The 27,769-nt window shown below is 61.1% G+C and overlaps 1 protein-coding gene and 1 long non-coding RNA gene across 4 annotated transcripts in view; one reads left to right on the forward strand and one right to left on the reverse strand.

The window, feature by feature from the left end:
* Positions 1–219: 219 nt before the first annotated feature.
* Positions 220–9,487, forward strand: LOC134470591 (uncharacterized). Its single transcript, XR_010039538.1, has 2 exons — positions 220–535; positions 2,914–9,487. It is a non-coding gene; the product is annotated as an uncharacterized LOC134470591 (long non-coding RNA).
* Positions 9,385–27,769, reverse strand: part of Adgrd1 (adhesion G protein-coupled receptor D1) — a 63,330-nt gene continuing 44,945 nt past the window's right edge. For all 3 annotated transcript variants that reach the window (XM_013149004.3, XM_013148999.3, XM_003461163.5), the window contains 11 exons: positions 24,802–24,925; positions 21,816–21,919; positions 21,017–21,128; positions 20,697–20,850; positions 18,148–18,214; positions 17,307–17,373; positions 13,954–14,045; positions 12,494–12,620; positions 11,745–11,786; positions 11,449–11,541; positions 9,385–11,044 (listed from right to left, as the gene is read on the reverse strand). In XM_013149004.3, coding sequence (XP_013004458.2) covers positions 10,949–11,044; positions 11,449–11,541; positions 11,745–11,786; positions 12,494–12,620; positions 13,954–14,045; positions 17,307–17,373; positions 18,148–18,214; positions 20,697–20,850; positions 21,017–21,128; positions 21,816–21,919; positions 24,802–24,925 — 1,078 coding nt within the window. In that variant the 3' untranslated portion in view covers positions 9,385–10,948. The remainder of the gene's footprint in view (positions 11,045–11,448; positions 11,542–11,744; positions 11,787–12,493; positions 12,621–13,953; positions 14,046–17,306; positions 17,374–18,147; positions 18,215–20,696; positions 20,851–21,016; positions 21,129–21,815; positions 21,920–24,801; positions 24,926–27,769) is intronic.

Raw genomic sequence — 27,769 nt, forward strand, 5'->3', positions numbered from 1 at the left:
TGATAATGAAGCCAGACCAGTTACGGGCAGAGTTTTGAGACAAAAAACAAAAACAAAAGCAAGCTTCTTGTAAGATCTGGCTGTGCCTGGCGGGGGGCCTGTTATGTAGCATTCTTGGGTCCAGGAGCCAAGCCGCCTTCCCTTTTCTTTTTACTTGAGAATATTAGAGGTGTTTTCCTCCACTTCCCCTGTTGGAGCTCTCAGAATACAGGGCCAGATCAGAGCCCAGAGACTGGGTTGTGCCTCGTCCCAGCTTCCTGTCCGAGCTTCGGTGTCCCCATCTGCCAGAGGAGGGCACATGTCACATGTGCCTTGGGGAAGTGCGGGCCCAGAAGAAGATGTGCCCCGAGCTTCTGGCCATCATCCTGAGACGGCTCATCACAGGGCAGCCTTAACCTCTGCAGATGGCTCTGTCTCTGGACCAAGGGCAGGACCACAGCGCTCCATCGGCCATCCCTGTGTCCAGCCCCCCAGACGGAGCAGCTGGAGTCAGGAAGCAGAGGGACTGTCCACAAGAAGGCCAGGCCCCGCAGAGGTGAGATTCCTTCTATGCGGGAGACACCACCACCCCAGGGCCTGTGTTCACAGGGCGTCACCACACCCAGGCCAGCGAGACACACCAGTGAGCTGAACCCTAGCACCCCGCTTTCCCCCAAGAGCCACTGGCCACTGAATGAAGTGGTGTCCCTTGGAGGAAGGGACTTGGAGCCCCGCAAGAGTCACCCGTGTGCACACTTAGTGGACTGAGGTACGTGGAACCCCAAGGTGTCTGCAGCAGGTGGGGCACACATGAGGACACACACATCGTGACACAGGTGCCCACTAGGTGACACATGCATGGCTCACGTTACAGCTCACCATCCAAACAGCAGGGCAAGGGACCCCAGGAACACACAGGAGGCTGAGGCCCCGCAAACACATGTTTATGGGGAGCACAGCAGGAGCACACAGATCAAAGGGAGATGACAGAGCCGTGAGCCGCAGCAGTGCACTTGTGGGACGCACTGGGTGCCACATGCCGACAGCACACAAGCCCCATCACGGGCAGTTTGCCCAGCGCACCAGCCCTGGACTCCAGACCTCCCAGGCTGGACCTGACACCAGAGGAGAAGCAGCAGTGACCGACAGGCCCCGAAGACTGGGGCTTGGTGCTGGGGCTGTATGCCCAAGCCCTCCCCTCAGCACTGGACCGGGGAAGCACTGTCCTTAGAGAGTGCGGCTGGGACCATGCGTGAGGTGGCCCTGCAAGCCCGCTCTTCTGCTGTCGTGGGTGCTGCGAGTGTGACGCTGAGCAACCCTGCCCACCGTGGGCTGCCGGCTGCCTGACTTCCTGCCCGCACGCCCGCCAGCCCGCCCTCGTTTCCAGCTGAGCTGTGGGGAGGCTGGGTGCCCAGAGCCTCCCGGAGGCCCACGGTGCAGCTGCCGTGCCCGCTGCCTCCCGCACCTCTGCTTTCCACTTGCGTGCTTTGCAGTGCAGGGGTGGCAGCGGGGGCTCATGTGCACCAAGCAAGCGCACTGGCCCTGAGCTGCACCCCAAGTGCCCGCAACCTTCTTAACAGCTGAGGACTTGTGCAGGAAGTCCTTGTTGCTAAGGAAACTACAGAAAGTGTCCTTGCACCGGGTCCTTCCTCCCGCCTGTGCTTGGGACCCTGGCCTGTGAGGCGACGTGGGCCTCTCTGATCCAGCCCTCGCTGGCTCTCCCTCTCCCCCACGTGGCTGCACAGACACCGGATGCTCGGGTTAGGGGTAGGGGTGTCACACTTCTGAGTGGTTCCTGCTTTCTGGGAGTGTGATGTGAGCAGCTCAGGTCACCTCTGCCACAACCAGGGGTGCAGCTTGGCCTGCTTCTTGTCCACACTGCAGGGGCGACGAGCAAACGGTGAGTGCTCCTCTGCCCCCCTCTTCATTGGAAAGGGCCAGGATGCAGCCCTGAGGCTCCGGCCCTGGGACCTGGCTGAAGTGGTGGCTCTGGGTATGACACAGTCCTGGACTCAGCTCGTGGGAAGCAGAGGTTCCACGCTGCCTGGCCCCGACCACTGCTGCCCACACAGGACAGGCTTGGCGGCTGGGCATCCCATGACTGTGGCTCTACTGGGCTCCCCTCTGCCCCCTCCCTGTGTCACCTGTCCCCCTGCTGCCTGCAGAACAGAGAACCGAAACTCTCGGAAAACATCAAAGTGAATTCAGCTTTCAAGAACAAAGCAGGGATGCATTGCATTGCGTCCTTTGCCCCCACCCCTGGTCACCCCAGTGAGGCTGCCCTAAGGTTCCCCACAAGCTCACGATGTGCAGGGGTTTAGAGGGGAAGGGACTCGGGTGCCCCAGGAGAGGGATGCGCAGGTCATAGTGGCTCCCTGGCTGTGTCTGGTGTCTAACCCGCCTGGGAGCCTGCAGGACCTGGATGAGGGCATCATGTGCCTGCCACACATGTTTCTTGAGCTCCTCCAGTCTGGCTGCCCCTGAAGTGCACAACAGGAAGCCCTGCACAGCATGAGGCAGGGAGGGAGGAAACGAGGTTCTCTTCCACCAGGCAACTCCAAGGGCAGCTGCACCCGCCAGGCTGCTGTGTCCCTGGCGGCGGGAGCTGCCCTTGGAGGTGAGCTGTCATGGGGCAGCTCTCTGTCACACGACGACAGCGCATCCCAGCAGACCGCCCTCCTGGCCTGTGGGCTAAGGTGCCCCAGGCCTTTAAAGGAGGATGGGACACAGAGGCCAGTATAGATGCCCTCTGGGGTGCCTTCCCTGGGCATCCAGGGCACCAAGGTTCTCTCAGCGAGGAGGCAGGTGTGGGACTGTACCTTAGGGTCAAAAGAAGTCCAGGCACCAAGAACATCACAAGGCGAGGGATTCAAAATTCAGGCTCCAGGAAGAGGAAGAGATGGGTGATTTGTCTTTCTGACTCTGGTTTGCCAGGGTGAGCACTTAACCCTGCACGCTGTGAGGATTCTGCAGCCCATCACCACCCTTCCCCTAGTCGAAGCCGAATTCCAGAGCACGGCAGGAGGGTCAGCCTGGGCTCTGCGGCCAGGAGCCGTGTGCTGGTCAGTTCCTCCCCGTCCCCTCCGAGTCCTCGAGGGCAGCCCAGGAAGATGAATGCTTCTCCACGTAGTGAAATGCACCTTGGCAGAGTACCTGGAGGGAGCTGGCAGCTGGAGAACTGGGAGCCGAGGCTCATCTGCCTGCACAGACTGCTGCAAATGTCCCCAAAGCCACAGTGAGCCTGGGACGGGCCGTGCTGCCTCCTGGCCCCGTGTGCCAGGGGGATGTGCGCTACCGGGGAGAATCGTAGGGCCACTGACTAGGGAGTCACCGTTGACCGCTGGACACTTCCTCACTGCTGCCGCTGCACTGCAGCAAGACAGGCCCCGTGCAGACCCTGTGGAGCAAGACACAAGCGGGGGACACGGGAACCCTGCAAACCAGAGCAGAACCACACCGTGCTGCAGCGCCTGCAGCTGAGGCCTCCGGCTACGGCCATCCTGGAGCTCAGCCCGTCTGCACCTGATCAATGCAGAACTAACACCTGGAGCAAGCACGGGCAGCTCCGGAAAGCTCCGAGGTGCACGCAGGTGGACTTATCAGACAGGAAGCTCACGGTGACGATGACAAATAGGCCGAGTCACAGGGGAGAGCGAAGACGCACAGAGGAACAGACAACGCACGCAGAGAGCCATAAAGGCTGTCAGCAAATCAAACCAAATCAGATGCTGAGGCCGGAACTCCTCTGGCAGCCACGGAGTGAACGTGGCAGGGCTAAAGACAGCCGAAGGGAGGGTGGGGGCTGGGGGACGGGCGGACAGAAACACTTCCTCGGAAGCAGAAAGAAAAAAAGCAATGGGAAAAAGAACAGACCCTCCCAGAGCTGTGAGCAACAAGCCATGGAACTGCCTTGTCAGAGAGAGGAGAGAGTCCAGGGAAAGGGGACGCAGCGGCCGAGAACTGTGCACAGTTAGCCACGGCGGCTACCGACCCAGGACGCCAGAGATCACCAAGCCCGATGGATTAAACAAAAGAGCAAAAGAAAGAAAGAAAAGAAAAACATAAGGACAACGCAGACACTTCACATTACATTTGTACAAACAAAAGAAATCTTTCATTGTCAAGAAAAGCCCACTTTCCCTGCAGTCTGGCAAGAATAAATTTACCGTAGGCTTCTCATCCACCACGCAGGCAGGAAGAGCAGAGCAAACGCTCAGATATGGGAAATCAGAATGCACCGGTGTGATATTTATATAATTCCAGCAGAATTATTTTTTAAAGGTGAAGGATAATAAAGACTCTCAGACAAGCTCACAGTCGGCAGACCTTCCCTTCAAGAAACGTTCATTTCTCCGGCTGGGAAGCAGTCAGGATAAAAATGCAGGTGACGTAAGGAAGGAGTGCTGGGGAAGACATAAACATTGAAATAAAATCCCTTCTTCTTGACTGGCCTAAAAATAGCCGTAACGTTTATAATTATCATGATAGTGTGTTCTGCTGTCATGGTATCCTCAGCCGTGGTTTTCAGTTTCTGTCACCCGTGGCCAACCACAGCCAGAAATAGCCAGTGGAAAGTTCCAGACGTAAACAGCGGGTGGGTGCCGAGCCCCATGCTCCTCTGAGAGGTGCTGGTGGTCTGCACAGGGTCCTGCGGTCTCCTGCCTGGCACCCAGGCCACCCTGTCTAGCGTCCACGGGGGCTGTGCACGCTTACAGCTTGGTTCTGAAGGATCCCGTCGGTGCCTGCGCTCTGGCGACCCTCGGCAGGAGCTGTGGCCGCTCCCTGCCCACGCTGTCCACTCTCTTCCCTCTTCTATAGGCCCCGCCTGTCTCAGCAGCATAAGGAAAGCCGTCAGTGGAGGACGGTACGATGCCCCTGGAGAGAAGCGCCCGGCCCACGCGGCTTGTGTGACGGCGCTGTGGTTCTGCTTGGTTATTCATAGTGGTTACTGTGGTTATTCATAGTGGTGACTGCTAATCGTTTGCTGTGGCTGGTTGAAAATTTTCCCCACACGTGTGTATGTATAGAAATAAGCACCGTCCACCAGGGTCTGTGCTTCTCACAGTTCTGAGCGGCCACTGGAGGTGGACAAGAGGACCATAGTGTCCGTTGGATGGGCACTTGAAAGGGCCAAGGGGGAGGATCCAGGCAGGGGCCACAGGTGTCCCCAGAGCCTGAGACACACCGGATGTTCAGGGGAGGGTTTAGGTCAGCGTCTGGGTGGGGAACTTGGGGACAATCACCGTGTGGCTGTGTCCAGACGTCCCCCAAAGTGGGTTTGGTCATCGGTGGGACTCTGGAGGTGGCTGGAGCCAGGGTGAATGATGCAAGATCAAGAGTGAGTGTGGACCCCGGGCAGCCCCCCTGGGTGCCCTGAGGGCACACAGCTTGGCTAGAACGTGAGGGCCAGCAGGACAGCCGCTGCGGTCACTTGCTGCTTCTCCTTGCTGACCTCTGCCTTCGACCCGCCACGGCCTGTCCCCCTCCGCCGTGTGCCGCCCTGCCCTGGAGCCGGCCCACTACGGGCTAAAACCACGACAAGCCGTGAGCTCAATAAACTGTCTGCCCTTTAGCTGTGGGTGCTGGGCATTTTGTCTCAGCAACGAGAAAAGGAGGCAATACAACCACTAAGCTAAAACCTCGTTAAAAGTACACACTGGAGTCTAGGTCAACCGGCCTGAATTCTAACATTAAAGAACTTAGTCCAGTTCTAAAGAGCTACACAGAGGCCGTAAGACAGCCCACACGCGTAGGTTTACACTGCAAACCCACAGTTCGGGACTGCCAGATGGGCTCATCAAAATCCCAGCAGATGTCCCGCAAGATGCACGCAGACCTGGACGGGGACTGTGCGGAAGGACGGAAGGCCCAGCAGCACGGAGTCTGCGGCTTCTCCTTCCTGCCTCAGGCGTCATGACGAAGCCACTATCATGCCCGTGCACAGGAGGGGAAGGACCAGGGCCCGGGGGAGAAGCCAGCCGTACCAGGCAGAGGGCAAAGGCTGCTCAGCAGGAGACCTCGGGCTGGTGCCATTGCATCGGGGTGTCCTCACTGAACCCCACTCAACTCTAAGACAACCACGAGCTTGAAGTTCAAGCTAAAACGACTGTGTGGTGGAAAAAAAATCTTTGGGAAGATTTAGCCATGACAGCGAAGGTACAGCTGATGGAGGACAAGACGATGAACCGGTAGACCCCTCAAAGAAGTGAGTTCTGTGCAAGGCTCTGTCGAGAAAGTAAAAAGCCGACTCAGAGCGGGGGAAATAGTGGCAAACACACGCGTCCTAAAGGAAGAACCTGGAACATGCATGCTGCACACACGCACACACATGCACACACGCACAGACAGCCACATGCCGAAGGACCACGGGAGCCTACTAAGAAAGCTCCCTATGGCCAGTGCTGAGTTGACCTAACAAGGGGCACTGCCCAGTGACCCACAGGACAAACCCCGTGAGTCTGCAGGGACGGAGGTAAAGCATGGAGCGGGGAACAGCACCCTGGGGGAGCCCCGGTGACCTCCGCAGACCCCCCACAGACAGCGGGGAGAAGGAAGAACGGGGTGGCTCTGGCTTCGGCCAGGGGCACATTCATTGTGACCAATGTGACATTGTGCACGGAGGAAACCGACGTGGGTTATATGGAGACACTCTCACAATGTTTCTGTACATCTAAAGTGTTTTAAAACAGAAAACAGAAGTTTATTTTTAAAAGGAAGAGGCTTGGAGACCACGGCGCGGGCTCCGGCTGTGGGTGGCGGGAAGTCTCCCTGAAGACAGCGTGTCCTGAAGGGACGGGACGGACACGTGGCCTCCGCCTGGTGAGCAGACACCAGCCCTGACCTGCTGGTAGAAGAGGCGGTGAACCCTCCGCCGCTCCCTCCTGCTCTGGATTCACCAGCTGGCACGCACGGAGGTCAGGCCGCAGTGACCGCCCCAGCGGTGCTTTTAAGGGGACAGCTGAACTGCATTTGGAAAATGCAGCGGAGAGAGCCATGCTGCTCCTCGGTCCACACAGCGCCAAGGCAGAGGCAGGGAAGGCAGGTCAGCCACCGCCAGGACCTCGGCCACACTGTCCACCTCCCGGGCTTCTCCTTGGTCCTTCCACGGTGCTGGAAAGGCTGACGGTGACCGCTTAGCTGCCAGAGGCCCGGGAGGCTGTCCTGCTCCCCAAAGTAAGGTCACAAATAGTAAAAAGGAACGGCACCGAGAGACTCTCAAACACAGGCACACAGAAGAAGAGGAAACGCGCCAGGCTTCCTGTGGAAGCAGGAGACCCACACGGTGTGGAGTCCTCACTGGGGACACCTGTGCCACCTGAGGGAGGGCTGCCGGGCTGAGGGTGCTGGGTGCCGGGTTGGCAGCCACGGCAGGCTAAATCCCCCGGCATGGCTGAGATTGGGGGCTGGAGAGCCGACCCCATGAAAATATTAAGGGGCAGCGATCACTTAAGATGGAGAAGGATCTGTACCCCAATGGCTCACGTCCAGGGCTGGGCGGCCACGGGTTCCACCCTGCAGCCGACGAAGCATCGGCTTCTGGAGAGTTCCCTGCAATGGCTCAGGACCTCAGGGGACAAACTATTTTTTTGTTGTTCTTTTTTTTTGGGGGGGGGGTCTTGCTACAGTTCAGGCTGGCCTTGAGCTCACTTTGTAGCCCAGGCTGGTCTCGAATTTGCAGCAATCCTCATGTCTCAGCCTCCTGAGTGCTGGGATCACAGGCGTGAGCCACCATGCCCGGCTTCAAGGGGACAAACTATTAAAAGTGAGCACCACTAAGGGAGGGTGGGTGCGAGGACAGGACAGCTTCAGAGAAAGGGCAACATGGAAAGCATCCTTCAGAGCAGAAGCGAGCCCGCCGTGGGAAGGTGTAGAACACTGACCAGCCCACCCTGCCGGCACTGCCCAGGCCGAGGGGAATCGAGGCAGCCTCGGGCGCACGGCTGCACAGACGGAGGCCCAGGCATCAGAGGTGTTGGAGAAGCAATGGAGAAGGAAAAACACGACCCAGGAGCAAAGGGCAGATGCCAACGGCTACAGCACAGCACGCAGACCACGGAGGCTGAGAACAGACAGCGGTGTCTGCCGAGGGCAGCGCGTGTCGGTCACACTGAGCCCCAAGGGCGTCCTCACAGCAGCCCTCAAGGACCCCGCCTCCAGATGTCCAGGTCGGGCCGGGAACCGGTCAGGCCGGGCCTGCACAGCCCAGGGCAGAGGGAGGAGCAGGCCACACCCAGCCCCTCCTCTGTGGTCACAGGTGACAGTGGACAGCAGTGGAGCCCCCAGGCCTGACACCCACTGTGCCAGCTAAGAAGTCACCCAGAACAACCGCCCTCCCCTGCTACATCCTGGGGCGAAAGTGGAAGAGCAGAGGATGTGGGGAGCCTGTGCCCACTTGCTGGGCAGCAGCTGCCCAGGCGGAAGCCGGTGCCACGAGGACAGAGTCCCACGGCAGACGGAGCGGGCCCAGCAGCCACTCTGAGCCACAACTTGGTGAAGGGCTTCAAGACTCAGGGAAGTATTTACAACCTGAGATTTTATCCTGGAAAACATTCAATCTGAGTAAAGAATCCCAGTACAAAGACATCAACACCCACACGAGGGAAGACATCCCAGGACACACACAGCACACACGAATGTGAATCAAGCGTACTACACGCCACGAGCGCGTCCACACAGGAGGGAATGTGTCACGCGCTGTGAGCACCTAACACTGACGTACGACAGCAGCACAGAAAGAGAGTCACCTGGAGGTGTGCGGGGCCGGAGGGCCCAGGTCGGCTCAGTCCCGAGCGGTGAGGGAGCCGAGGAGGACGAGCGGGCTCCTGCCTTGTGCGAGGCTGGGAGCCGGTCAGCCTGTGGAGCGTCACCACTGGCTCTCAGCATCTCGGGCAGAGAACTGAGCGGGGCTCAGACAGAGCAGCCGCAGCAGGTTTACGGGAGGAGCCAGGAGAGGAAGAGAGGAGCCCCCTGCGGGGCGCAAGCACTGGGCCTCTAGGATCCTGGGGCCACTGGGGACAAGGGACAGGGGTCCTGACCTCCACCAGGACGGGGCACCTCTGACCACCCCAGGTCTCACAGGAAGTGTGGCGGCGTCCTGACCCCGGAGTGGTCAAAGCCACGATGCAGATGAGGCTGGACACGGGTCCAGGTGCTGGACTTGGGGGTTTGCCTGTCTCGGGAGGACCCTGCGTGACCAACAGCAGTGGCCGTGCAGTGACCAGCCTGGGAGGCCGTGGCCTGGGGACCTACATGTCTCCCCGCTCCCTCCTGAGCCTGCTGCTTGCCCTGCGGTCCAGGGCTTCCACTCGGGGGGCAGAGCTAAGCAGTCTGCTTTGCAGCAAGGGCCGTGCGGGCCTCTGTGAGGGACGCCGCCGGCCCACGGCTTCGGCAGGGTGTGGAGACACGTTTTATTTCACAGCACTGAGTTTTTATTTCATAAAATCACAACATGTTTTCCCCACTGAGCGCGTTCATCACCTTTCCCGAGCCATAAACCACTTTAAGCTCATCCTTTCTCCGATTTCTCATTTCTTGGCAAATTAGTGCTGATAACAAACTACCGCAAAAGCCACAATTTACAGCTATAAATAAAGTGCTTGGCGCCTTCTCGGAAAGGAAAGGCTTGGACAGGGATCCAGTTGCTGGGTGACGCACGGGCTGCACAGGGCGGCGTGTGGAGGGCCCAGTGTCCCCGGCGATGTCCCTGGTGCTCGGGGCCTTGAGGGACGACCCAGGGACCCGGGTCCACCCAGGAACCACGGGAGGCCTGAGGGCGACTGCTGAGAGTGGGCTCTGCCCGGGCGCGGGCTCCCCCAGTGGCCATGGCCTGGGTCACAGGGCCACCCTGTGGTGGGGCAGGCGAAGGTTCAGTCACACAGTGAGCAGAGGGCCAGAAGCTGATCCTGCAGATGCCACCACTGACCCCACCCACAGAGAGCTGGCCGCCCTCGGAGGTCAGGGCCACCACTGGACTGAAGCCTCCGGGGGCCCGGGCAGGTCGGGGCGGGTGTCTGTACGCCATCATCCGTCATCAGAAAGTCACTAAGTTTTAAAAACACTACCAGATGCCCGGGGTAGTGTCCCCAGAGCTGTGAAAATCCACTCAGGAGTGAAGCAGGCGTGGTGAGACGAGTGCAGTGAAGTTGTTGTCACAGTGTAATGTGGGGTTTCCAGTACAGATGCAGGCGGGACCGTCCTCGAAGTGGCCCACCCGGCTCCAGCCACGGCCACCAGTGCTGTCAGCCTCTCTGCATCGGGGCCTGGGCCTGACCTCGCCCTCCGTCCTCCCCAGGGTGAAGTCTGGGTCTGACACAGAGGACAGCGCCACCCCCTCCTCCCCTGGAGAGCCCGGACTCTGGTGTCCATGAAGGAGGCAGGTGACCAGCCTTTCCCCGCTGGAGACAGGGACACAGTTCTGGGGGCAGCAGGCCAGGCGGCCGGCAGTCTGGCTCAGGAAAACACGCAGGAGGCATGAGCTGGGGTGGCCAGGACGGGGCTAGCTGGTGCTGAGACGGGACCTAGGCCGACCTGGTCCAGAGAGGCAGTGTGCTCAGGACAGCAGGGCCGCAGTACTACTGTCCACGGTGCCAACGACGGCCCAAAGCACAGGCCACTGGCAGTGGTCCTCCCAAGGAGAGGACTGGGCCAGCGTCCTATCCTGGACGCCACAGACTCTGGCCCGGCACCCAGCATGGACAGAGGCCAGGGCTGCTCATACGGCTGGGACCCTTGCTGGCCTCAGCCGCGTGGGTCCTGTGCTCTGCCCGTGGATGTGAAGGGTACCATGTGCTCGGGATCGTGGTGCCCAGCACACCCAGGGCGCGGGAGGGCCATGTTGTTGCTGGCCACGGCATCCTGCATGTCACTTGTGGCCTCAGGGGAGCCAGAATCCCATGACAGCGGGCAGGACAGTCATGTGTCCCATGCTGCGTGAGTGTGGACCTCCTCTGGGCTCCACAGAGCCATGCCCTCACACTGCGGACAGATCCACACGCTGGGCGGAGTGGCTGCTCCTGTCCCAGGGGCTAGGCCTGGTGGAGGCCGTGCCCGGCCTGGTCCCGTTCATCTGCAAAGTCAGAGAGAGAGTGCGGGGCCTGGAGGTGACTTCCAGAGATGGGGGGATGCAGCCCCACAGCCAGGCCGCGGCACCAGCGGGCAGAACCTCCTGCTCCCTGTGCTGAGGTTCTGCCTGGGCACAGTGGACCCCGGGTACGTGTCTGTCCGCCCGCACATGTGTGAGTTTGGGCCTTTCCGGGGGATCACTGAGTGAGGACCCAGTGGCAGGAGAGGACAGCCAGCTCTGCTCCGGGCTGCGGGGCCCTGCGGGAGCCAAGGCAGTGGACAGGTTCTGGGAAGGACGGATGCTGGGCTCCGCCGTGAGCAGGCCGCTGGAACACCAGGGCCCTGGGTGAGGCAGGCTGGCGGGACTGGGGGGCAGAAGCCAGTCCCAACAGGCACAGCTGCACTCACCATGTCCGAGCTGAAGGGCTTCCCACTGGCGTTGCGGGCCGAGCTGCTGGTGAGGGACCAGACCTTGGTCTTGTGCTTGAAGGCAGCTCGCACCTTGGTGAACACAGGAAACACCTGTCAACAGCCACGGCGAGGCTGGCAGGGCCAGGGCGGCCAGCACGGGAGCCTGTGCTGAGGGGAGGCCAGGAGCCCACAGCAAGGCGGGGACATGGCCTGGCTCCTCCTCAAACTCCCCAGGGCTCGGGCAGCCAGGCTGCACCCCCACCCCACCGCAGGGCGCCCAGCAGTGCGCATACCTCGGAGTTGAGGAGACAGTGGAAGAGGAAGATGAAGCCGCCCTGCGGAGGCGAGAAGTGGCATTAGCCAAGGGCCTGTGGTCACTGACTTGAGAGCCGCAGCCCAAGAGCAGCATGGGGACTTCATCTTAGGGACCCTGTGATGCCCTCTCCTGGCCAAGAGTGGTGTGGGGACCTCGCTGTGAGGACCCTGTGACCCTGGCTCCTAAGTCAGGAGGCCATGCAGATGGACAGCGTCCCAGGCCCGCCCTGTCATTTAACTCCGATGCAGGCTGCTGCCATGACAGCTTCCTGCTGGGACCCTGGGATTGGACGTGGCACAGGTCTCCGATGGCCTTGGGCTCCACCCACAGACAGAGCGAGGCTAACAATGACCGTGACTGCACACACAGGAGGAGCAGGTCATCACCATCCTGATGGAGACCAGGCAGCTGAAGGCTACCGGGTCCCGTGGACAGGGCTGGCCACAGCGCAGCAGCCAGGGGCAGGTGTGCTAAGTGCTGAGGGGACCTGCACAGGGAGGGGCAGGGCAGCGGGGCAGCTGGCTGTGCAGAGGACCCTGCAGCTCCCTCCCTGCAGGAAGCTCTGGCCGTGGGCACCCGTCCCTTTGCACCTGCCACCCTCTCCTGCCTGCTCACTTCTGGCCTGGAGCCCGGTGTCGCCCGTCCTTGCCGGGAGCTGCCGTGTGGCTCCGTGGACACCTCTGTGCCCGGCCCTGGGCCGAGGGAGGTGCGGAGGGCAGGGCTCACCTGCAGGGAGTTGAGCACAGCAAACATGTACTGGAAGACGAGGGCCTGGTCGTTGACGGCCAGCACGCCGAAGGCCCACGAGGTCCCCAGGATGGGCAGCAGCACAGCCACGGCCTTGACGGTCAGCCTGCAAGGGACGCAGTGAGGGCCACACTGGGGCGGGCAGGATGGGCAGTGAGGACCAGCGTGAGGCTCCGAGGGAACAGAGCCGGCCAGGGTCTCCCTGCAGAAGGGGCAGTGCCGGGTGCAGAGGCCTCCAGAATAGGATGGTGGCCTGGGCCACGTGAGCCAGGGAGACATCCAGGAGGAGGAGGAGGAGAGGGAGCTGGGACCCCTGTAAACCACGGCCACCCACACGGCAGATCTTGGGAAGCGGAGGCCTTAGGTGTGGACCCCGACACAGTGAGACCAAAGCACCTGTCTAGGGACCCGAGGATCCACCGGGCGGAGCTACCAGGAGGGGTGTGGTGGGCTGCTCTTCTGCAGCAGCGAGCAGGGCTGGAGGAGGGGGCAGCATGTCCCCTCCCCGTGGCCCCGTCCAGCTGGCTACTCACTCCCTGTCACAGCTGCAGGTCCCGGGAAGGCCGCAGACCGTGCCGTGATGGTCACAGAGACCACAGGAGCCCCAGAGCCAGGGCGGCCCTGAGATGCATGGGGGACAGTGTGCAGCTCTCCTGGGCATCCAGGGGCCGGGGATGGGGAGGGGAAGGGCCCTGCAGGCCGCACGGTGGACAGGACAAGGCCGAGTCACAGGGCTGCCCCCACCTGCCTGCTTCCTTCCTCCCCAGCGCAGGCTCTAAGGCCCCCGGAGGGCGCGGCCGCCTGCCAGGTTAATTTACAGTGTTTGGAATTCATTATGGGATAATTATCCCATCGATCCCCGCTGGCTTGTTTATGGCTCTTGCTTTCAGATCAGGAAAGATCTACTATAGCTGAGGCCACTCTTGAATCCACGTTCCACCTATGCAAAGGCCCGAAGTCCAGGCAAGGAGCCCAAGGTGCCAGGGTCAGGGCGACCGTGCAACTGGGCCCAGCCCTGCAGCAAATTCTGCTCCACCACCCCGAGGCCCAGCCAGTGTCGCTGTCCACAGGAGGTCAGGGGCTCCGAAGGACCGAGCTCATGCAGTCCTTGCCGCAGGAGGACCATTTGCAGATGGTGTCACCACACAGCTACCATATAGCTACGTGCTGGGCCCTCAGGACACCGACCAGGAGTCCAGGGCAGGAAGCTGTGTGGACTCAGTCTCCGCATCCCTGGCTTCCTGTCCAGGGCCAGGCTGGTCCACGGCACAAAGAGCCGTCTCTCAGGTTTTCCATGAGGAGGTCCCCTTGCCACCCTGGCTGTGCACGGGGGCTGCAGGGCTGAGTGGGCTCAGGTCTCCCAGAGGGCAGCGAGGCGGGGCTGGCCCAGGCCATAGGGCTGCTGACCCTCAGTCCTCTCTGACCTGCAGGTGACCTACTTGAAGGCACTTGGGTCCCCGTGGATCTTGTAGCTGTCGGCGCTGATCTGGGAGATGACCCTGGTGACCGCGATGAGGATGCCGATGTTGACCTGTGTGGAGGAGGGATGCGACAGTGGTGTGGTGGCCGGGGGCAGCAGGCGCCGTGCGGGGCTTCCCTGCTCAGCCCCAGCCTGGCTCTGTGCCCGGACTGGGAAGGGTCAGACAGGCCGAGGGCAGAGCTCATCGAGCACTGCTGCCTCTCAGAGCCTGGCGACACACACGGCCTCACTGCCTCCAACCCACTGGTGACAGCAGAGGGGAAGGGGAACAGTCCGTGGGAAGACTGCCCGCCCCAGCGGTGCCCCCACTCCGGGCCTGTAGCATCTCGGGCTCCTTGCTGCCCTGCGCCCTCTAAGGGCTGGGACCTGTCTGTGCTCCCTGGGGCCACTCAGGGTCTCTGCAGCAAGGCTTCAGCACTAGCCGCCCCCTCCCACTCTCCAGGGTCCTGAACACAGGGCAGGGCTGGGGTCCTCTGCTGTAGGGTCGCGCTGTCCCGGGTCCCTCCTTAACCCGGGAAAGTCCTGAGGCCAGGGACACAGCTGGGGGGAGCCGGCGCCAGGTCAATGGCCTCCACAGGAGTGTTCTGCCCAACCCCACATCCCAGGTGCTCCTGTGGCAGGCGAGGTCCACTGTGCAAGTAGGGCCACGATGCCCCGCCCAGTCGTTCACCCCCATATCCACGTCACCAGCCCAGCTGGTGGATCCGGGCCTCCCTGCCTCACCCTGAGCCTGCAGCTCCCTCTCCCCTCCACCCAGCACCCAGCACATTCTACCCAGCGAGGACTCCACTGTCCCCGCTGTGCCCGTGTGGGCAACTCAAAGGTGTGGCTGTCACTGTGTGCCTGGGCTTCCCGACCCCTCACTCTCCACTGGGGAGGCGCCCCCAGCCCCTCACTCTGCTGTGCTGTGAGCCCTGACCCTGCGCCTTAGGGATTTGCGTCCCAGACCTCGAACGGCCCAGAGCTGGAACCTCATTGGGTCCGAGGAAAGAGGAGTAACCCAGGATGGCCAGGCAGAGGCCAGTGGTCAGTGGTGCTCCAGGTCATGGACACAGAGGGAGTGAGGGAGGGCTGGCACCAAGCCGGAGCCTCTATGCCCGCTCGGGGTGAAGTCGCAGGGCCACAGCCACAGAGAAGCCGGGGTGCAGAGAGATGCCCGCACCTGGCACCTCCTCGGGGAGGCGGAGGCGGAGTTCAGAGATTAGGGGCTGTAGCTTCTCGGTGCTTCTTACACATCCTTAAGTTTTTCTTTTAAATTTTTGAATCACGCATGTTAAAATTTCAAAAGCCAAGTTACTTAATTAAATTCAATTGTAACCAGTCCCAAAACAAAAGAAAAACAACTTGAAAGTCACTTCCTGGGACGGCTCGGTGGCACCCCGGGGTCAGGGCTAAGAGACTGACTGGACAGTGTTCTGGCGGCTGCAGCCCGGGGGATGCGGGGTCACTCAACAGGCAACACGACCGCCTCCCCCCAAACAGCAGTGAAGACACTGGCGGCCACCAGACGTCCCCCCGAGCGGCAGGAGGGGTCTGAGCAGAATTTCAATGATGGGAGAACAAACCCAGCCTTTCAGCCTCTGCTTGCAACTCGCCCCTAATTAACCATGGCCCTGGTGCCACCAAAGGGGACACTCAGAGGACTTCAGATGCACAGCTGGGGAAGGGTGGGGTGAGGGCGAGGGGGGTCACAGTGGGCTTGGAATAAGGGGCATGGGGGTGCCACCCCGAGAGCTCATGCCCCACAGTCACCAGTGGCTTCATCTGGTGTGCAGTCTGATGCGTCCTCAGGGCACTGGGCTGTGACACCTCATGGGGAGGCCACAACTGAGGACCCTGAAGGACCACGCATCTCCAGTGGTGTCACTCGAGCCTGAGTCCCCTGCACCTGTGAAAGGGCCTCACCCCGGCACCTCCCAGGAGCCACAGGGACTCTACTCAAAATATACCATCACCCCGTGGCTAAGGTCCCCCTGGCTGAGCACGTCCCATCTGCCGAACTCCAGGTGACCATGATGCCTGGGACTGGAGTGTGCAGGAGGCTGAGGACCAGTACGCTGGTCCTCTGAGGTGCTGGGTGGGGTGGAAGCAGGACGCCTCTGCCAAGCTCAGGTTCCCCGGCCCAAGAACAGCACCAGGTCTCAGGAAGCTGTGTCCCCCACACCTGTCCACACCCCAGGGCAGAGTGAACTCTACCCCAGGGTGAGAACTGTATTCAAAGCTGGCCAATCAGAGCACTTCTCTCCTCTAGTCTCAGAGCTAGCCAACCACAGCACCACTATCCTCCAGTTGAAGTGAGTGTTAGCTACTCAGGGCACTCCTCTACCCCGGTCTTAGTAACAGCTGGCCAATCAGAACACCCCTCCTATCCAGTCAGTGACAGTTAGCCAATCAGAGCAGCCCTCTCCTCCAGTCTCAGTGAGAGATAGCCAATCAGAGCACCCCTCTCCTCCAGTCTTAGAGCTAATGAGCAGTCCATGATGGTCAGATAGCTGGCCCATCAGAAAGGATTCTACTCCAGCCCAGGAATGTTGCTAGAACCACAGCAAGGCAAGTTCATCAACCAGTGTCTATGAGACAGTGGTGACATTGCCAGGACCACCCTAGGGCTGGAACAGGTGGAACCCTGCCCTCACCTGGCCAGTGGCTGGACTTGCCTTCTGGGACAGCGGGGGACTCAGAAGCCATGTCTGCGGGGAGCCATGGCTTCCTGCAGGCAGAGCAAGGCTGTTCCTTGCCTTTGTGTCCTTTGTGTCCTTCAGGACTAGAAACCCGGCCAGGTCTCCCCCAGCTCTGAGGGCCATGCAGCCCTTGGGGCTGGAAGGACGGGACCTGCCCCATGCACGCAGGACCTCCTGCCTGGAGACCTCGGCCCCAAGCCAGGGGTCACAGGGACACCCAGCTAGGCCGGCAGCCTTGGCTGTGGTCGCCTGAATTCCAGGACACGTGGAGCCTGCACAACTGAGACCCCCTTGGGCAGAGACAGTGTCCCCCGGCCCCGTGGGCTCCAGAGCTGCGACCCCAGGACAGGCTAACGACAATGGGACCCGGCCCCAGTTACTGCCCGAGAGCTGGCCCGTAGTAGGGTCCACGCTCTGTCAGTAGGACCCCAGCCAGCCACCGAGCTGCGTCCCCTCCTGTCTTCTCTCTCAGGCTCCAGTTAAGGCTTTGCCGGGCCACAGATGCCGCTTCGGTGTAATTTCCATCTCTACTAATGTAAGGCCCCGGGGCACCAGCCTCTCCCAGAAGAGCCCATGGACCATATGGCCCTCCCGCCCTCCCTGCCCAGCCCCATGGTCCACGAGCACCTACCACAATGACCAGCAGGGCGGGGCCCACGAAAGCCCAGATGGCACCTGTGCCCAGCGACAGCCAGCAGCTGTGGGGAGAATGAAGGGTCAATGACCTGTCCCTGCCTGGCCGTGGCCCCTTCCAGGGCTGTTCCTAGCCCCTGCCCTGAGTCCCCACTTGCTCCTCCCGCAAGCCTCCACATGCCACCCCAGGATTGAGCAGGAAAGCCAGCGGCCTGCAGCTGAGCATGGCCAAGAGCCCTGAAGAACACAGGGCACCTCTGAGTCCTGGATGCCAAGTGCTCAGGCCCATGTGGCCCCCTGGGGTCTGGCCAGGGTGGGGGGAAGCAGAGGGGTGCCAGTCCCAGGTGGTACTCAGGGTACCGTGTCCACTGCACTCCCTGAGCAGCAGCCCCACCTACCACACAGCAAAGTCCTGTTCCATCACGTGATTCTCCCTCAGTAACCCGCACTGCATGTGGGGAAACTGAGGGCCGGGGAGCTGCCTCGGCCCCATCATCTCCCCAAAAGTCCCTCGTCTTGAAGTTTGGGGTGCTGCTGGGTTTGGGTGAGGGGTCTAAGGCAGGCCTGGGGCACAGACCCACACCCTCCCCCTCAAGCCAGCGACCCCAGACTGCAATGCCCTCGCAGGCTCTGCGTGTGTGTCCAGCCTTGTCTGTTGGGTGCAGATCTGGGCAGCTACAGATGAAGACACCCCAGCCAGCGGCTCCCAGGTGCCGTGACACCTGGGCAGTGTCCAGCTCCCCAGCCTGGCCTTTCTTAGCAGACCCGAAAAGACAGACAGATGGATGGACAGACAGCACCCTGGCCAGGCACCCTGTGGGCCCCGGGACACCACTTACTTGTTACTTGTCCCATAGCTGTCCATGGCGAAGGAGATGGAGACCACACAGATGACCAGGGGGAGGCCTGGGGAAGGAGAGAGTCAAGAATCACACGGCTGCCCCAGCCTCTGGTCCTAAGCCTGAACTCCCCGGGGTTCAGCATGATGTCACTGGGCACCAGGTACACAGCAGTGTGAGCATGGGGACAGGTGACCACACGGTCACTGACCAGGCCGCCATGCACACTCACACACTCTGCTGGCCTGCGGTGACTTGCATCCTGGTGTGGGCTGTGCCCACAGGCATGGAAGGGGAGCCTTGCAGCCAGAGGCAGAGGCAGGGGTGGGGTGGGAGAACATGCCCCGGAGCTGCAGGGAGTTGGGCCACTGGGCTGGGCCGGGGGACTGGACCGTCCTGTCTAAACAAAGACGTTAATTCCCCAAGGAGCCGCCAGCTCCTCACAGACACATGAGCCCTGCACCCCACGCTCGGGCCACCCCTGGATCTGGGGGCCATGACCCGACACATGAGTCTCTGGAACACCCCGTGCCCCAGTCACAGGGGCTCAGTCCCAGATGCAGGGCGAGGTGTTGGCGGGACAGGGCCGGGAGGCAGAGCAGGAGAGCAGCTGGGACTGTGGTCCCGGAGTGGTAAATCCCGTCCCCCGGAGCTGCTGGAGATGCCTTCCAGGCTTAACACCAAGTGCAAGGATTAACCCCGGGGAGTGTGCAGAGGGGCACAGGAGAGGGGTGCAGAGCGGCAGAAGCCCAGGGCCCCCAGACCAGGGAGAGGGACACGGAGCAGACAGGAAGGCTGGGTTCCCGAGCCGGCTCCTGGGATAGCACTGCACAGCTGTGCTAACAGAAACACAAACCCTTGTACAACTGTTCCTAAAATCTCCTGGAGACTCTAGCCCAAGTCCTGCAGGAACCAGCTCGGGCTACCCCGGGCTTGGGGGAGTTGTGGGGGGCTCACAGCCCTGCCCAGCCCTCATAGGGGGCTCCAGAAACAGATGCCCGATCTTCCCACCCCACCCAAGGCCAGGTGGTACCCCTGAATCTCCGCACACCGCACATGGGTGGCTGCTCAGCAAGCACAAGGCTGTCACGGCTCCTGTGCCCCCTTCCCCCGCCCTCTGCCCTCTGCCCTCTGCCCTCAAAGGGCTCCAGGCAGGAGACCCTGCTGCGTCCCGAGGGCCCCACAATACAGGAATCTCATTCCTTGGCTTCTGGGTCACTGCAGAAGGAAGCCTCGGGTCCTGCCCTTCACACCGAGCTCTGAACGGGAGAGGGCGTGAATGTGTCCCCAACACCAGGCACCATGTCCAACAGGCTGACATCAGGGCCTCTGGAGGGGCGGCCAGACAGGCGAAGGACCGAGTCCACTCTGAGCACAGGCGAGACAGGTCGCTGTCTGGCCAGCATTTTGTAACAAGAGCAAGAACTTCAGGTGTCCACTCAGCCGGACGTGGGAAGGGTGCCCTGGCCCAGGCTCCCTAGGAGGATGGGAGGCCAGCGAGAGGTTTCCGGATCCAGACATGGGACGCTCCACAGAGCACTGGGGTGCCAAGGGCTTTGGGGCAAAAGGGAGCCACGACCCCCAGAGACATCGTCTCCTGCAGTAGGTCGGTTGGTCAGAAGGATGTATGTTCATGTAGCTCTGTGCACACAACAGCCCAGCCACCCCGGGCCGAGGGAGGAGCAGACACCCAGCGGGTGAGAGATCCACTGGCCTCAGGGAGGCAGAGCAGGAGGCCAAGCTGAGCACAGAGCGGCTGGCACAGCGACAGGCCTGGAGCCCCAGGCCCACCCAGCCAACAAGAGCACAGCGCGGCTCTTCCCGGGCAGACAGGCGTCTCCCAGGGCGGAGCTCTCCTGGGCCGCAGCACCAGCCTCGGCACCGTGGAGAGGACCCGACTAGGGCAAATCACCCACAGGCGGGCGGAAGGCCTCAGAACTCAAGAGTCACGGTCTGTGAGACTCGGGCAACGAGCATAAATAACCAGCGGGCTGGAGAAGCAATCGGACAAGAAGTCAAACACCTCAAGGACACACAAACAAAGCACACAGGTCCTAAACCAGACTCAGGAGGCCGCACCTGCCTGAGCCAGGTAAGGATGATGCCTCCAGGAGCCCGGGTCCTTGCTGCAGATGAGGCAGAGGAACCACAGCAAAGGGGCACAGAGGGAGGAAGTAACAAAGACCAGAGCAGAAGTCAACACAGCAGATGACAGAAAGACAGGCAAGCCGGGCTGGTGGCGCACGCCTGTAATCCCAGCACTCGGGAGGCTGAGGCAGGAGGGTCACCATGGGCTCAAGGCCAGCTGGGCTACAAAGTGGGTTCAAGACCAGCCTTGTTCAAAAAGACAAAGCCAAACGAAACGCCCCAGGAAAATCAAGACAACAGAAAGCCGTTCTTTAAAAGATCACCAAACCAGGGACGCGGGGGTGTTTCCAAGTGAGGCGGGGCTTCGGCCTCTGGCAGAGCAGTGGCGCTCTCCTCTGTCCCCCCGCCGTCCTCCCCGTCCAGCTTGCCCCTGCCCTGTCCCCTGCCCTGCGCCCACCTACCCCATCCTATGCCGTAGTAGTACAGGCGCTTGCTTCCCTCGGATCCGAACACCTTGACGACCATGCTGTACAGGTGCAGCCCCTCCACCAGCATCCAGGCGAAGGCGCTCAGGAAGAAGTAGTGGAGCAGGGTGGCCAGCACCTGGCAGGGCACCTGGGCGGGAGGGACGCGGGGAGTGACCGGGTGCCGTGGGCTCTGCGCCAGCCCCCTCCCAGCCCTCCTGGGCCCCGTCCGTGGCCTTATTTCCTGCCCGGGCGGCGGGGCTCCCCCTCGTGCTCCGTGCCCTTGGGAATGCCCTGGGCGCAGGGTGGCCACTCACCGTGCCCGGCTCCACGTGGAAGCTGCCCAGCAGGAGCACCTGGGCCACCAGGACGGCGCAGGACAGGTTGGCGTGGATGTGGTAGCGCTGGTTCCTGATGGTGCTGACGGAGCTGCAGGTGGAGCGGGTGAGGCCGGCCGCTGTCCCCTCTGTCATGCCTCTACCAGTGGCCCCCAGAGCCCTGCAGGCCCACAGCCCACGCAGTCTGACCCCACCTGCTGTGGCCCAGGCTCTGCTCTGTCTGGTCACTGTGCTCTGCTCCGCTTCCTCTCTTAATCTTCAGGACTGGGGTTAACCCGGGGTCCCCACAGAGCTGCACCCTAGGCCTCTATTCTGAGACAGACTCTGGCTAAGTCACTAAGTTCCCCGGGTCGGCCTGGAGTTGGGGACCCTCCTGCCTCAGCCTCCTGCGGTGCTGGGGTCAGGGTGTGTGTGCCACAGCAGCTGCTTGTTTTCTGTTTCTTAGTCACCCCAGCCTCAAGGTCTGCACCTGCCCTCCTGGGGTTCCTCTCCTCTGTCCTGCACGTGGCGCGGTCACTGCCACCAGGCTGTGCCTGCTCCAGGCGACTCGGTGGTTGACTGGCTTCCACCCACGGGCACAGTCGAGTTCCCAGACTCAATGAGTGCCAGATGCGTGTCCTGATCCGGCCCCACTAGACGCGGAGTCAGGTCAGGCCTTCCACCCTTTGCTGAGGCCCTGCGCCCCAACTCACAGCACCCCGCCTTTCCCACCACTGGCAGTGTGTGGCCCCTGCACCCTGGATCTGGAAGGAGGTGTCGGGGTGCGGGGGAGACTCACGACAGCACGGCGAAGGTGACCAGCGTGGCGGCCAGGCAGAGCACGGACAGCGCGCAGCCCACATAACTGATGGAGGACAGCGCCACCTGGTGTCCATACGGGAGCTGTGGGCGTGGAGAGGACCCGGTGAGATGCCCGCCAGGCGCCCAGCCTCCTGCCCCACTCCAGCCCATGCCCGCAGCTCTCCCCAGCAGGGGCCCAGCACCCAGGCTGCAGCTGCAGCCCACGAGTGCGGTCACCACAGCCCTGCCTGATCCACCCGCCTCCACCGCCTTCCCCCTGCCTTCAGCTCAGGACGGACTCCGGCCAACAGCCAGGGGCAGCCCAGCTGTGCCCACCCTAGCGGTCCACCTGGCCTGGCTGGGAGGTGGAGTCTCTGTGCCCTGTCTGGGCATCAGGCTTCTGTGCATCTACGTGTGACCTTGAGCATGGGCCCTGCCCTGGCCCTGGCCCCGGGGAGGGGCGTCAGCTCACGAGAGGCTGAGGCAACCGTCTCCCTCCCTCCGGCAGCACTGTCCTCGGCAGTGGATCCTCGGAGGGCACAGGGCTCCACCGCTTTGGAACAGTCCTCAAGGTCGGCGTGTGCGACCTTGGGCTCCGGGAGCTGCAGGCTTCCTCAACAGCAGGCCTGGAGGACCGGTGTCCTCACCACCCACACCGCCTGCATCTCACGCTACCCACTGTTGTCCACGCAGACACCCTGGGGTCCTCAGTGGACACTCACCAGACCCCTGGGGAGGAGCCTGCTCCTTAGGATGGCCACACATCCACCACAGCCCTGGAGACCTGAGCCAGGCTGCCCACACCCTGCCCCCACGAGATCGCACCCTCACCCAGGTGTGCCCTGGAGCCACCAGAGACCGGGCCACACCTGGCTGGACTCCGAAGGCTGGAGTGGGCTGGGTGCTGCCTGCAGGAGCACACACACACAGATACACGTGTGTGTGCACATATGCCGCTGTCCTGTGGCCCGCTCTACCACGCCCTTCCCTTCCTGACCTGGCCAGATTTAGAAACATTCTGCAAAGCCTGGCTTGCATTGAGTCAGAGACCACAGACACCACCAGAGTCCCAGACAAAAACTTCACAGAGAGACCCAAAGGGCGTTTGCCCTGAGTCCTGCAAGGTGGGGCCCTCGGAGGCTCTGTCCAGGTCCTTCCTGGTGGGTCTTCCTGCAAGCTGAGGGCCCAGGAGTGTTTTGGGGGCTGCCCAGCATGCAGTGTGGCCAGAGTGCAGGCCCCCATTCCGGAGCAGATGCCCACCCTGCAGGTGAGAGCTACAGTCCAGGAACCCTGCGGCCAATGTATGAACCCTGTGGCCAATGTTCCAACCCTGCAGGAACACAGGGTCATGACACAGTTGCCCGCTGGCTACAGCCGGCCCCAGCCCCACCAGCCATCCCTCTGAAGTGCTCTGCCTGGTGGCCTCCAGGTGCAAGTGGTTTCCTGAGCCCCTTTCCCAGGTCCACTGTCCCAACAAGAACTCCTGCATCCCAAAGCATCCCCCCAAAGGGCGCAGGGCAGGTGTGGTGCCCGGTGGGGTGGCAATGCTGGACCATATGGAGTTCGGAGGGATCCATGCCAGGAAGGGGTGGCCCCATCATGCTGGGGGAGGGGTGGCCCAGTAGCACCCTCAGGTCCCCTTCCTGGTGGGGACACAGTCTGAGGCAGTGGGCTGAAGCTCCCTGGGGCCACGCATGGGCCTCCCAGGGACACCCCACACCCCAGCCTCTCCCCCTCACTCCTGACCCAGCCCCTGTCACAGGCTTCCGGGAAATCCCTCTTCTACCTTGGCAGGAGCACCTGGCCCTTCCCCTGGACCCCGCTGGGCCCACCATGTTGGGCCCCCTGCTGGCCCTGCTTAAACAGGACCGAAGCCCCAGCTCCAGGGTCACCAGTTCCCCGTGAGTGTGAGTCACCCCACTGGCTGAGCCCGCACTTGCTGGGTGACCTAGAGCTCCAGGGACATGGGCAGAGCGCTCCCTCCCGGAGGCAGCCTGGAAACCCTCTTCCGACTGCTGATTATGCTCGTCAGCTGTCCTGCTGAACTCCATGCAAACCCACGCCTGGATGAGTCCCTGCGGCCCCCGCCACCCAGGACAGGTCCACGGGGAACGTCCACCCAGGCCACAGCTTCCTCCGGTCCCAAAGGAGACACGATGTAACTCGTCACACACAGAGCCTCGAGCTAAGCCGGGCACCTCGAGGGGCTCCTGGGACAGCAGCCCCAAAACCCGTTCCTTGCTCCACCTATCTGAGGCCCCGGCCAGGCGACGCCCCTCTTCAGGGACCCAGGAGGAAGAAGGGAGCTCAGAGAGGGATTGGTGAGGGAGGACAGGAGCTCCCCGGACGGAACCTGAGCCAGGAACCCCAGAAGGAAGACGAGGCTTGGTGTGGAGCAGGGAGGCCGCTCAGGCCCTTCCGTGAATTCCTAATGCCCGCACGGGATCGGGATCTGCTTGAGAATTCTGCCTTCCTTTCTTCAACCTTCGTGAGAATGTTCATTTTTAGCAGGGATAATTTTAAACCATTTTTCAAATCAACCTTTTCTGGCAATGAACAGATGTGATCTGCTCCCACGACAACACCCACAGACTGTCTAAATCCGGCTTCGTCACATTCAGGCAGTGACAGATTTGTACCCGGGCACGAGTCTCCACGGGCACTCCCCGAGCGGGTTCCTCCCTCCTGTCCCCAGGCCCCTCCCTAGGTCCTCAGAACACCACGGGCCCTGGGCACTCCCCATCCCCAGCCAGGTCTGCCTCCCCGTGCTGATGAGCCCCGTCTCGGGGTCACACTGTCCCCCAGGTCCCCTTCCACTGGGGACAGTGGGTCCAGCACTTCCCAGGATGTGAGCAGGGACTGGGCACCCTGTCTCAGGTATGCTCTGCAAGTGCCCAGGACTGAGGGCCCGGGAGCATGAGGAGCCAGCCACCAGACCCCCGCCCCACCCTGTGTCCCCTGCCCGGGGTTCCGGGCTCACTCACCTCCAGCGGGACCACCTGCATAAGGATGGCGAAGTTGGTGAGGTGCGTGCAGCGGCAGGTAGAGTGGGTCAGGTTCCCGTCCCTGAGTGCACAGCCCTGGCTGGACCACACGCCTTTCCCAGAGCTGAGGACACAGCAGAGGCCGTCAGCGGCACAGCACAGCCCGAGGCTCAGGGCACTGCTGAGTCCCTGAGGAGGGGGCCCTGGACCAGAGGCACCCATGTGGCCCCTTCACTGGGTCATGAATGGCACCAGACACACACTATGCTGACCCACAGGTCCACCCCGTGGGAAACTGGCATGAGATGTCCTAAGATGCTGCTCGTCGGTTGGGGTCCCTGCTCAGGATGCAGCAGGACAAGACACTGCCCCGCAGAGACACAGGGACACGAGTTGAAACAGCATCACATGTCTGCCACCGGCACAAACACCACTGACATCTGAGCCACCAGGATGCCCGAGCGTGGCCACCTCCAGAAGCCAGAGGCCAGGATGACCCTGCTGCAGGTCAAGTGGGACCTCGGCTTTGTCCCAGAATGCTTCCGTTTCTAAACCATGTTGGCTGCATGATTTCTTAAAGGATAAACCAGGACAAAAGTGACCCCCAAGGAATGTGCTCTGATGCGCACAGCAGTGGTGGCGATTTTATTGGTCAAGATGATTTTCCCGGCTGCACTTGGTTTAGAACAAAAAGCCTGGGGCGCCTTCCTCTGCAGAAGTCATGGCTTTGTGTTCTCAGCAAAGACAAATCAGCTGCTACCCAGCGCAGGGTCCTGGGGAGATCTTTGCAAACCGGAATGGCTGGAGCCCCCAGTGCACCTCGGTGCTGCCATCTGTGACCCGAATGCCACACAGACGTCTCAGGGAGGGAGGAACCACTGTCCAGTGCAGTGGCCTGGGGACCCCATCCTGCACTTCCCCATATCTTGGGGCCAAGAACACAGGCTGGCATTTCTGCCCCAGGGAAGCATATGGCCATGAGTGGGTGGGACTTCAGAGGATGGACAGGCTAGTCCTGTGTGGCCAGCAGCCTCCAGGGTGGCCTTCCTGATAAACGAGCAGCCCCCGGGGCAAGGAGGCAGGAGGCATTTAACACAGGGCAAGGCCAGAGCCTCGGGCCCGCAGCTCACGGCAGCCAGCACCCACCGACAACTTCAGAACAAGGGACAGGAGGTGGGCACGGGACCCGGTACCACGCAGGACCTGGAGAGGAGTGGGCACTCCAACCAGGAATGCTGCACTGTAATCCCAGCTGCCCAGGGCATCACCGGGCAGTGACTGAGGTGGGCACGGCCACAAAGTGAGGAACAGCCTTCCAAGGGGCGTCGGGAGTTGTGAAAGTCCCATGTTCCCAGTGACGCCATGACGTTGTGCAGAGCCTTCCCTGTGGGCGCAGCCTCGGGCTAAGGGAGCCAGTGAAGCAGGGGACAGCTCCCACCTGGTTCTACAGAAATCACTCGGCCCGGAGTGGCCCAGAGCGGCCCAGCAAGATTGGAGAGGTCGGGAGCCCGCAGCAGCTAGGACCAGGGAGGCTGCCACCAGGAAACCAAGGAGAAGGGCTGTAAGCCCGAAGTGAATCGTGGAGATAAATTAGCACCGTAAAGTCCGCCTTACAATCCAGATGAAGCCAGGAGACGTGGACACAGAGCTAACTTAGGAGGCGCCTGGCGAAACAGCAGGCTCTAACCCAGCCACAGCATGAGTTACACTAAGTAGCAGTCGTGGGAACACCGCCGGAAAGCAGAACTGATGACTGGATGAGAAGCAAACCCCGTCTCCTGCATCTGAATGGAACACGGCAGAGAAGGCTCCCAAAGCTTCGAGGAGACAGAGCCAAACGCACAGGCAGCTGGCGCGCGCGCGCGCGCACACACACACACACACACACACACACACACGTGCACACGTGCTGTCCATCACTCCCGGGTCACACAGGAGGCCGCGGACACTCGAGCCCCGGCGGGCAGCGGTGCAGCACCCACACCTAAGCCCCAGCGGGCTCCTGGGTGCTCCCCAGGGCGGACGCACCACTCCCGACACTGCGCAGAGGCCTCACAACAGGGAAGGAAGCTGCGTGTGCTCAGTGCGGAGGTCATTTTCCTTCCCAAATATTTTCTATCCGTGGTTTGTGGAACCCATCAATTCAGAAACCAAGGGCCGCACATGACGGATAGAGCAAGCTGGCAGGATACAGGAGACCAGAACGCCAGAACGTAACCATCCATCAGCCGACTTCTCTGGCGTCTGCAGAATTCTCCATCAAGGGCTCATTTTTTCCAAGGTCCATGGTAGATTCACTAAGGCCAAACACAGTCCGGGTCGTACAATGACCTTGAACACATTTTTAAGAATTGAAGTTCCAGAAAGTGTGCTTTCAGATAATAAAACGTTAATTAGAAATCCATAGCAGGAAGCTCGGTGGAAAGTCGCCAGCTATTTTGGAAATTAACGCATCTCAAAGAAACACACAGGTGGAAAAGGAAGTCAGGAGGAAAATTTAAAACATTCTAAATTCGATCACTGTAATGTAACAGGCCAAGCTTTGTGGGATGCAGCCATATGAGTGATTCTGGGAAAAGAATGAGCGTTAGAGGTTACAAAATAATAAAGACCTCACATCAGTTAGCTTACCCTTCTTGTTAAGAAACTTTATAAGAAGGAGAAATTAAATCTTTAGGTGGCGAATAAGTTCCCTCTGGGAGTAAATGCAAGATGAAACATAAATCAATGAAATCCATAATAAATGCAAGAGAGGGAAACCAAGAACACCAGAAGCTGTTTCCTTCAAAATGATAAATGGCTGCGAGGGTGACTAAGGAGAAGAGAAATCACAGATCCCAGATAAGAAATGAAAGAGACATCGCCACAAGCCGTAGACACAAAAAAGGCCAATAGCATGGAGGCACCGGCTCCGCACCTGCTCGTAAATTAAAGGACTTTGAAAACGGACAAACTCGTGTGAAATGCA

The sequence above is a fragment of the Cavia porcellus genome, unplaced genomic scaffold (assembly GCF_034190915.1).
Source record: "Cavia porcellus strain 051 isolate PalLab524CR breed Dunkin Hartley unplaced genomic scaffold, mCavPor4.1 scaffold_16, whole genome shotgun sequence".
Taxonomy (NCBI): domain Eukaryota; kingdom Metazoa; phylum Chordata; class Mammalia; order Rodentia; family Caviidae; genus Cavia; species Cavia porcellus.